Source organism: Rattus norvegicus, chromosome 15 (genome assembly GCF_036323735.1).
Source record: "Rattus norvegicus strain BN/NHsdMcwi chromosome 15, GRCr8, whole genome shotgun sequence".
Lineage (NCBI taxonomy): Eukaryota > Metazoa > Chordata > Mammalia > Rodentia > Muridae > Rattus > Rattus norvegicus.
This window is the reverse complement of record NC_086033.1, coordinates 3,949,774-3,960,651: the sequence shown is the minus strand read 5'-3', so window position 1 is coordinate 3,960,651 and position 10,878 is coordinate 3,949,774. Positions and strand designations below refer to the sequence as shown.

The 10,878-nt window shown below is 45.9% G+C and overlaps 1 protein-coding gene across 18 annotated transcripts in view; it reads right to left on the bottom strand.

Moving 5' to 3' along the window:
* Cfap70 (cilia and flagella associated protein 70) overlaps positions 1-10,878 on the bottom strand; it is a 65,681-nt gene that overhangs the window by 6,573 nt on the left and 48,230 nt on the right. For 11 of the 18 annotated variants that reach the window (XR_005493747.2, XR_010057834.1, XM_006251665.5 and 8 more), the window contains 5 exons: positions 8,080-8,148; positions 7,607-7,765; positions 6,666-6,787; positions 3,977-4,129; positions 3,223-3,384 (listed from right to left, as the gene is read on the bottom strand). Coding sequence is in view for 16 of the 18 variants with exons in the window: in XM_006251665.5 (XP_006251727.1) it covers positions 3,223-3,384; positions 3,977-4,129; positions 6,666-6,787; positions 7,607-7,765; positions 8,080-8,148 (665 nt within the window). In the remaining 2 variants the exon portion in view is untranslated. The other 7 variants (XM_063274374.1, XM_006251666.5, XM_063274375.1 and 4 more) reach the window with 4 other exon arrangements.

Below are 10,878 nucleotides of genomic sequence, written 5' to 3'. Positions count from 1 at the left end.
ATCTCTGCCCAGTCAGAATAACCAGTCCTTCAAAACTCCCTGTTACAAAGGTCAGTCAGATGATCCTAGGCCAGTCTTTAGGAGTGTTGCTAATGGGACTGTACCCGTAAGAGAGTTGTCCCTTCAACTTGTCTCAGTTCGGGAAGCCGTGTTAGACTTCCTATAGTTTCAGATAGTATTGGTCGTCCTCAGATTTCTGACGGGGTTGAAGACTAACTATAGTCTCATAGCCTTCCCAGGCTGTTTAACATTCAAAATATGTATTTAACTGGATGGTTTTCAGATAGTAGACAAGCTAGCCAAGATATAACACCTAGATTTTAAGCCCTTTTTAAGTTAGGATAGATAACAGAATGCACTATTTAACTGGCAAAAATGATGGACTGGGTGTTAGGTGTATTTTATACTTTGTAAATTATAAAATGGTAATGACTATGCTCAGCTTACATTTGCGAGAAAAACTCTGTTTTAAAATTAGACAGAAAGGGTGAGTTGTAGTTGATGTCTATATGCAGATGAGGGCAAGCACAGATGAGGCAAGGCCTGTGATTGGGCAGTGAAAAAGAAAGGTGGGGACAGAGTTTTTGTAAGGTGGGAGAGAGGAAAAAAGGAAGATCCAAGATGGAGGCAGAGAAGGACGACCCAGATCTGTGTGGCCTCAAAGGGCCACCGGTACTTATGAATATTTCATAAGGGATGGATTTTTTTTTATAGGACAATTTGTCTTATCTACATGGACAGTTTACATTAATATTAACTGGTTTAGAGTTTAATGTGTGGGCATTTTGTGGGGTAAGGTTTTACTAATATAAATCTGGTTGCTAATTACAAACTTATTGAGTTTTGATTTTAATGGCTACTGGGAGCTGTGACTATAACCACAGGGGCGGGCAGTGGGACTGTGAGCAGAGGCCACAAGACTGGCGGTCTCTGTATGGAACTGGTGAGGCAGCGACTCGCCTCCGGAACTAGGTGGATGGCGGGATTACTGCAGGGCCCAGAGAGGAGCCAGTGGCAGCATGGAGACTGGCAGCTTAGTGGTTGAGACGCTCTGTTGATTAAGATGAAGGTACCCGCAGATGCCATGTGACCCGGCGGAGCTGGCACCAGCTTGGGACGGTAGATTCATTTTTTAATATTTACTGCTACACTTACTCTCATGTATTTGAAGTTTTCTAGAATAACAAGCCTACCCTGCTCCTCACCTGGTGTAAAGGCGCTGGAGCAATTCCTAAAGATGGCAGAGGGCCACTAGAGTCACGTTACAGTGCCCTATAGAATGGGGCTATCCTAAGCTAGATTAGGCCTAATGCTCTGTATCAAGAAGGAAACTGGAGAAGTCCTTTTGAGTCCCAAGACATGTTTTGTTAGATAAGTCAACCTATTACCTCAAGTAAAATTGCTATTAGTACTAATAAAATATTCATTTATAAAATATGTACTAATAAAATAATATTCATTATATTCATAATAATTTTAGTAGCATGGTGGTCAATAACAGACTCTTATTTCTACCCTAGTTACTGGGTCCGTATTGCTGATCAATGGCTTTGCCACTGGTAGAAAGGTGTCATGATCATGTGGCCCTTTTTAGGGTGGCTAGGAAGCAGGAAAAGTCAAGGAAACATGGGCAAAGAAAGGAATGTTCCTGTCCCTTATCTGTCTGCAAGTCAGAAACTTCACTCAGCTGCTAACATTGGAATCCCCCTTGGAGATGAGCAAGGACGTTAAAAACAGCAGGTGGGGGGCTGGGGATTTAGCTCAGTGGTAGAGCGCTTGCCTAGGAAGCGCAAGGCCCTGGGTTCGGTCCCCAGCTCCGAAAAAAAGAACCAAAAAAAAAAAAAAAAAAACCAGCAGGTGGCTTTTCTTAGACCAGGATGGTCTTGAGCTTAGCTCCATGGCCACTCCTCTCTCACCCAAAACCCAAAAGATGCTCCTCACGAAACCTTGTCGATTTCATTTACAAAAGGATCTACCTTATTTCTAATCACATACGTGTGTGTGTGTGTGTGTGTGAGGGAGGCCTGTGCAGGCTGGACTGTCGGATCCCTGTAACTGGAGCTCCGAGGAGTTTGGAGCTGCTTGCTGCGGGTGCCAGAAATGCACTCTGCCTGCGGATGCTCGTTTGTTTGTTGTTTTGTTTCGTTTGTCGAGACTTGGTTTCTCTCTATAGTCCTGGCTGTTCTGGAATTTGCTCTCTAGATCAGGCTGGCCTTGAACTCACAGAGATCCTCCTGTCTCTGTGTCCTCAGTGGTGGGTTTAAAAGTGTGTGCCACCGCTGCTTAGCTAAAGATTTCTTCTAAAAATGTTTATTTACATATATGCATATGTGCCATGCGTGTACCCAGGGACACCTCAAGAGGAACTCAGACCCCCTGGAGTCACAGGTGGTTGTGAGCTCCCTGATGTAGGTGCTTGGATCTGAACCGGGGTCCTCTGGAAGAATAGTGTATACTCACAACTGCTGAGCCTTCTCTCAAGCCACAAAGGGAAACCCTTCAAGTTTAATAAGCCAGGTCGGGTATTAAAAATACGGAACTTTCTGTGCATGTTTGTGTGTGCCTGGGTGTCTGCCTGCCGTGTGCATGCAGGAACTTATGGAAATCAGAATCCCCTGGTAGATGTTTGTGAGCTGTTCTGTAAGTGCTGGGATCCAAACCGGGTTCCTCTGCAGGAGGTTTTGCATGGATGAGAATACAGCATGTGTCAACCTCCAGAGCCCCCTCTCCAGCCCCACAGCTCATAACGTTCACTTAAATTTTGAACTCATGATTTTCAAAAATTTACTTAATTGTTGAAGCTTTAAAAAAAAAATGGCACCCCAGACTCAGGCATGTGGACACTGTAAGGACACCCGGAGCGCTCTCTCGAGAAGGCCGTCCCCATTTGGGGTCGCACTAACTCTTGAGTCAGTTTTTCTCTCTCCTCCCCAACTCGCATTTAACTAAACCGTGTGCTACTCTGTGTTTCTACTTAATAAACTCCCTAACTCTGCTTCATCCTGACTTCCTCCTGAATTCTTCTCTGCAGTGCAGTCATGGATGTAGTTTTACCCAAAGCCTCTGGTAAGTCTCCGTAAGTGGCTATGACCGTGTGGGAGGATTAGGGGAGGATCGAGGCCGGGAGCTCTTCAGGTCGCTGTAGGTGGCAGCGTTGAGCTATTTTCTCTGTAGCCATTGCCAGGTCCTGGACCACAGACTGGGGCCTTCTCTCTCCCTTACCTCTTTCTCTTCCAGGTAGATGTGTCCCAGGCGCAGGAAGATGAAGTGCATCTCAGAAGCATCTACCACAAAGCTAACAGTTCTCTCGTAGCACTCTTTGGCCTCGGCATGGTTTCCACTCAGGAAGTAGAGATGGCCCTTCACACCCCAGACGTTGGGGTTCTGAGGAAGCACACGAAGAGCACACAGTGAGGTGACATTTAAGTCCTTAATGAATTTTGTTAAACATTTAAATTTAGATGCATACATTTTTTTCTCTCTTTCCCTAAGAGCGCGCATACAGAAAGAAGCATTTTAACACATGGGTGGGTCTGTTCCTGGGAATACTCTCATTCTTGTATTCCTCAAAAGCCGTTTTGTGTTCGGGGTGCATATTAAGACACACACTCAGCTATAATCACTATGATGCTATCAGGAGCAAAGAAAAGTCTAGAACTTGAAATAACGAGCAACCCTGCTAAATGACTGCCTGTGTATTCTTTACCTCGTGTAGGACTCAGGGTTATTTACTTTTTAAAAACCGACACACACGTAAATATTACCCACGCATGCCGGAAGTCTCCTTCTGCGTGGCGCCACTACTCTATCAGTTTTCAGAGTATCACCATGCTGACTGTGTTAACTTCAGGCTCTTGGGCCCACCCTCCCAAGCGGCTGAGACTCAGGCTTCTGTGTCCCACTGTCATCTCCATTCTAGCAAAGACCGTACACCCCTCCTCCTCCCACTCGGAGGCTTTCTTTAGGAACTCAGTACCAGGTAGTCCATCTGTGCTGCCTGCTGCAGGTACTCCTCTGTCTTGGCGAAGTCCTTCTTGAGAAGGTGTGTCTGGGCCAGAACCAGATAATACTCACAACTAGGTCCTCCTTGAGGGCACAGAAGCTCATGTGCCAGCACTCGGTGCACGAACTGCAAGGAAACCCAGTGACTCAGAACATAACAGTGACTGCACTGTGTCAGCTGAACAGCTTTTAGGGTGGAGTGAGTGTGGCTCTGACGGTAAACAGTGAGGGACTGGAGGGCAGGGCGATCATCTGCAGTGGTACAGGGACAGGGGAAGCCACCAGCATTCCCGCTGCAGTGCTACACGGGGCAGGCCTGTGGCTGTGAGACCAAGGTTCAGACGGCACTTATGAGGAGGAGCAGGCAGCAGCACTTCGTGACCCTCCCTGCTTGCACTTGAAGTAGCATTTCCAGACAGTTGACATCGGAAGGAAACTCATAATGACAAAACCTGCCTCTTTAACGTGCTAAGACTTGGGACTTCACAAGCATACACTGGTGCTATTGCCATAGCACTAAATATTTATGTTCACCAAAGCATTTGGGGCTCTTTATCCCCAACCCTTCAAAGGACCTGCAAGTCTGGTGCAGTCAGATGTGCCTGGGACCCTCCCCAGCTTCTGCTGTCCATTCTAGCCCTAGCCTGTGATACGGAAGCCTTATGCCCACCTTCCCAGGAAACCACCCTGGCAAGATGCACTTTTTCTCTCTACGTGACTCCTGGCACTGACTCCGGGAGGTGCATTTATTCACTGCTGGGAAGGGTTCATTTCTAATGTGATTCAATCCCACCCAGATCATAATTCTTGAGATTGCATGCCCTCGGTGAGGTACAAGTTTACAAGATCAGAGTCAACTCCACCAGGTCCCCCTCCCTCCCATCACTTGCTCATGGTAACTCCTCAGGTGGTCATGTGACTATTGGATGGCCTTCTTTTCTGGGAAGAAGACTGACACCCAGATGCTCTGCCTGTGACAATGTGTGTCAGTATATTTGGAACCAGTAATATTCTCTAGTACAATTCAAAACAATTCTCTTACATTTATTTGTGTTTGTATGTGTATGTATGTTTGTAGGGATGGGGGGGGAGCAGGGGCACACCGATACCACATTGCACATGCTGAGTTAAAAGAGTAACTTATCACTACCCAAAGACCACACACGGAGAGAACCATGGCTCCAGCTGCATATGTAGAGGATGGCCCTGTTGGGCACTAACAGGAGGAGAAGCCCTTGGTCCTGCCAAGACTCAACCCCTCAGTGTAGGGGAATGTCAGGGCAGGGAGGGAGGAAGAGGTGGGGAAACATCCTCATAGAAGCAGGGGGAGGGGAGATGGAATAGGGGGCTTATGGCCCAGGAAACTGGGAAAGGGAATAACATTTGAAATGTAAATAAAAGATATCCAAAAAAAAAAACAAGGGCTGGAGAGATGGCTCAGTGGTAAGAGCACTGACTGCTCTTCCAGAGGCCCTGAGTTCAAATCCCAGCAACCACATGGTGGCTCACAACCATCTGTAATGAGATCCGATGCCCTCTTCTGGTGTGTCTGAAGATAGCTACAGTGTACTCATATATAATAAATAAATCTAAAAAAAAACCAAAAAAAACAAAAAAACAAAACCCCAAAAACAAAAAACGTATACAAGAGTTAGTTCTCTTCTTCCACCATAGGGGTTCCAGGATCAAACTCAAATCATGAGACTTGGTTGGCAAGCCCTTTACTAAGCCATCTTGCCAGACCTATAGCCTAGTTTTATGATTAAAATCATTTACTATTTTAGCCCTTTCTCACATGGCATTGTATATCTGTTTTCAGTTGGTCAGGACGTTGTAGGGAAGGGGGTTTGATCACATGATCACAGGCTCAGGACATTGCAGGGAAAGGGGTTTGATCACATGATCACATGCACAGGACTTTGCAGGGAAAGGGGTTTGATCACATGATCACAGGCTTATGAATCCCACCACTCATAACACCTTAAAAGAAAAGGTCCAGGAGCTGGCATGATGGCTCCGTGGGTAAGGGTACTTGCTGCCAAACCAAATGACCTGTGTTTGATCCACAGAACCACATGGTGGGAGGAGAAGACGGACTTAGGCAAGTTGTCCTTGGACCTCACATGTGTGTGTCTCCTCATAAATATGTAAATGTAAAAATATTCTAAACTAGAAAGAAGTCAGACTACAGTCAAACTTAGAGTCTGACTTTGTTATGTTGGTCTTCTGCAGGGAGCAAACTTCTCAGTGATGGTCAGTGTTTGGATATTCCTTACATCTGGTAAGAGATGCCCTGAGAAGAACATCTGAGGGGTAGTGGGAGAGGTCAGTGGTGGAATGTGTGCTTGACATGTAGGAGGTCCCAAGCTCAACCCCCAGCACAAAAACCACGTTTGGTTTTTGCCGCTCACATATTGAAGGTCACATGACACTGCTATGGATAGAGTACACAGTTCACTGAAGCCCTCCATCTATTTTGGATAGAGTACAGAGTTCACTGAAGCCCTCTGTCTATGTTGGATAGAGTACAGAGTTCACTGAAGCCCTCCGTCTATGTTGGATAGAGTACAGAGTTCACTGAAGCCCTCCGTCTATGTTGGATAGAGTACATACAGAGTTCACTGAAGCCCTCCGTCTATGTCCCAGTTCCCAAAGAATCTGACCTGGACAGCATTGACCTTCATCAAGAAGCGAATGGTCTCCATGAAGATCGTCACAGGGGGCTGGGGAATAGCTTGGTGGGTAGGAGAGAAAAAGGCTGATGAATCTTGGCATTTTGATGTTTCTGGAAACAGAGCAACAGCATAGAAGGCCAGATGCAAATAGGAAATGCCAGAGACCCAGTCATATTAATAAGGTAGGGAGAAGATTCTGAACTCAGATGAGATAAAGACCAGATTCTGGAAAGCAATAGACCATTTCTAGTTATGATGCAGACAGTGGTCTCAAAGGTCGTCAAATCAGATGCACTGGGTGTTCTAAAGAAAATCACAACCAAATGAAGGGCTTTTGAAACTATTCAAAGGGTCCTGAAGAGATGAATCAGTCAGTAAAGTCCTGAGTTCTGACCTCCACCAAACACACACACACACACACACACACACACACACACACACACACACAGGGAGAGGTGTGTCACTGGAATCCCACCCCTGTGCTCGCTGGCCAGACAGGACAGCTGAAACAACAAGACAGTCTCAGAAATCAAGGTGGAAAGTGACTAAGAAAGATACTTGGTGTTGGCCTCTGGACCCCCGTGCACATGCGTGTACATATCACACACACACAGACACACACCACTAACCAATTAATTTAAAGAAGTTTTTAGAACTCCTTGGGTTTGAAACACGACATACAGATATTCTGAAAATGAAGACTTACGGGAAAATTACAGTTCTGTTAGCTACTTGTGTGAACAAGATTAAAATCCTACTCATCAGAGGAGCCCCAGCATAGGGTTTAGAATTCAGATTCTAGACTAATAAAGCGTGGTCAGTGCAACTTCAAACCCTTCAGGAACCCCCAAACCCATAAACTAAGCATGGTCATGCTCTCCTGGTTGGTTGATGCCCTCTTTCCAGGGGAAACGTTGACTTCTCCTCACCTTTTTTGGATGTCAGCTCCTTTAGCAGGGCATTGGATGACTTCTGTGTAAGGGAGGACTCCAGAGGTTGTACAGTGATTATTGGCTCTTGTGAGTCAGACTGCGCCTTAGATGATTCTTCCAAAAACTCGTCTAGACTGGACAAAGCAGTGTTTGGTCCTAAACAGATGAGATTTTCATGAAAAACAGCGCCCTCTTTCTGGCATTGAAAGGCTACAGGAGAGGAGATGCGCAAACCCTGAAGGGACAGGCCCGAGGGTGGCCTCGTGACTAAGGACAGACACGTGGGAGGCCAAGGCCCTCGATGCAGGCACAGAGAAGTCACATGGAAGACAGCGGAACTGAGTCCATCTCCCGGGAACTGGGCGATGAAGGTGACAGAGGGAAATGCACCCCACAGAACGCGTCCCACTTTGAAGAGAGGGAAAAGGAGACCACATCACAGAAACGAAGAAGGTAAACAGCAAAAGAACCTTGGGGTTGAGGATGCAGCTCCACGGTGGGGCGAGGACTCAGCGGGTGTGAGGTCCTGGGCCTTATCCCTGGGGACAGCAAGGAAAAACCTCCTGGTCATTCTTCAGACACATCAGAGAGGAAAGCTGAGGGGTTACACCAGATAAACCAGAAACCGCAACAAAAGATGACAACTGGAAGGGGGACACTGTGATAATCCTGGGGGGATAGAAAGATAGTGTGGGGTAGAGAAGTAGCGCAGGGGCTTAGAACACAAGCCCAGCACCCACATCACATGGCTCCCAGTTGCCTAGAACATCAAGGGGGACTGGATCTCTCCACATGCTCCTGACGTCATGTGCACACACCCCTGACCCAGACACAAGCACACACATAATTAAAAATAAGGCAAAACATTTTAAAAAGATGTTGTGAGATGAGCTTTGGGAGGAAGAAGATAAACTATGTTTATTGGTGGGTGCTATCAGTCATTTATATATATGTTTGGTTGGTTGGTTCTTTGGTGTTTTTTTTTTTTTCAAAATAGGGTTTCTTTGTATAGCTCTGGCTACCCTGGGATTTGCTCTGTAGACCAGGCTGGCCTCATGCCCTCAGAGATCCACCTGCCTCTGCCTCCTGAGTGCTGTGATTAAAAGTGTGGACACCACGCCCAGCTCATAGTCAAAATTTCAAGAAACAACAAAAATCATCAATTCATTAGAGTGAAAAAAGTTGGGGAAGGTTTCCACATAAAGTCCAATAAAAATTATCTGGAACCTAGAAATGACTAGAAATTTCATTTACTAAACAGGGCCTCATTAGATAAAATGTTAAGGTGTTACTAAAGGAGTAAGAAGAAAACTTGCTAAGTGGAGGGTGTCATTGCCACATCGGACAGAGTGGGCTAACATGAAAATGCTAAGTATTCCTCAGCTAATCTGTAATTTCCAATACAGTCCAAATAAAAATGATAACTACATTTTAAAGATTCACTAAATAAATTCACTATAAAATCCATACAGAGAAATAAGGTCCACACACAGCTAAGGGAGACAATTACATGAGAGAAACAGATATCAACGCACTGACCCAAACCACAGCCACAGAAGAGGTGGATACAATGTGTCGCGTCTGTGTTTACCCCTAGCAAGCACCACGGAATGACAACATCAGAGTTTAGGAATGTATACCTCCCATCACCAGGGAAATAATGGGGTTGGGAGAGACAGCTGAGAAAACCAGATTCCTATCCAGACAAAAACTAACGGGCAATGCTTCTGTGGCAGAATATTTTAAAATCAGTTCTCTAAAGACCAAATGTGAGACAATTGTAAAGTTAATTGAAGAATGTGTTACACAAAGAAGAAAGAGATTATATACCTAAACAACGGCCAGGCATGAAAACTGGTGCCTGTGATCCCAGCACTTGGGAGACCAAGGCTGAATCGTAGAAAATTCAAAGCTAGCTTGAGATACAGGGCAAGTTTGAGACCAGCCTGCATTACTAAGTGAAACCCTGTTGTGGTGGTTTGAATAAAAGTGACCCCATAAGCCTAGAAGGAGTGGCGCTCTTAGTGGGTGTGGCCTTGTTGAAGGAAGTATGTCACTGGGGGGAGCCTAGAGGGAGGGGTGCTCTTAGCGGGTGTGGCCTTGTTGGAGGAAGTGCGTCACTGGGTCACTGGGGGGACGGGCACTGAGGTCTCAGAGGCTCCAGCCAGGCCCAGTGTGTCAGTCCCTCCCTGCTGCCTGTTGATCCAGATAGAGAACTCTCAGCTCCTTCTCCAGCACCATGTCTGCCTGCACGATGTGCTTCCTATCATGACAACAATGTACGAAGCCTCTGAACTGTAAGTCAGCCCTGATTAAATGTTTTCCTTTCTAAGAGTTGCTGTGGTTGTGGTCTGTCTTCATAGCAGTGGAAACCCTAACTAAGACACCTGTCTTTAAGACTGTTCCTAAGCTTCAAAGAGAAAGAACTACAATGGATATAGCCCCGGAGTGCAGTGGCCACAACGCCCCACTGACATCTGCAGAGCATTGTATTGTCAGTGATATTTATCAAGACAGACTATCTGCTGGCCCATAAAACAAGTTCCAATATTTTTGAAGAATTTCACTTAGAGAAAGTTTAATTTCCAGCCACAGTGAGATTATGTCATAAATAAAAAGCAAGGATATATGGGGAAATCTCCAAATATTTAGAAAATCAAAACCATATCACTAAATCACCCATAGTCTCAGCTGGTGAGTTCCTAGGTGTTTTCGGGAAATGAGTCTATCCATGCACAAATCAGGTCCTAATGCTCTGAACTCAATAGTCTCGACATGAAAACAACCAAACGCGAAGCAGCAGGAGAACGGAGGTGAGCACGGGGTGCTCTGTCTACACTGGGGAGCAGTGTGGCAGCAAAGACACATTCAGTATTCCATGAAAAACCTCAAGATAACTATGCTTGGTTAAAAAAAAAATCAGACCAAAAAGCATATACCGTTGAACTCTGAAAGCATTCTAGACTATTTCTAGAATTCTAAAACTTAAAAACCAACAAATTTGGGCTGTTTATATGGTTCAGCAGGTACAAGCCTGGCACAAGCCCAAAGGCCTGAGTCCCATCCCAGGAACCCACATGGGGCTATGACAGAACCCTGACTCCCCCGGTGTCCTCCGAGCACCACATGGGTGCCAGTGGACACCTACCTCCTGACCCAAATATAACTCGTTCAATGCAAACTCCTCCATGGTGAGCGTAGCTCAGTGGTTCTCTCGGCATGGGGGTAGACAGATGGCATCACAAGGGGGCGTGAGCGAGCCATCGGCT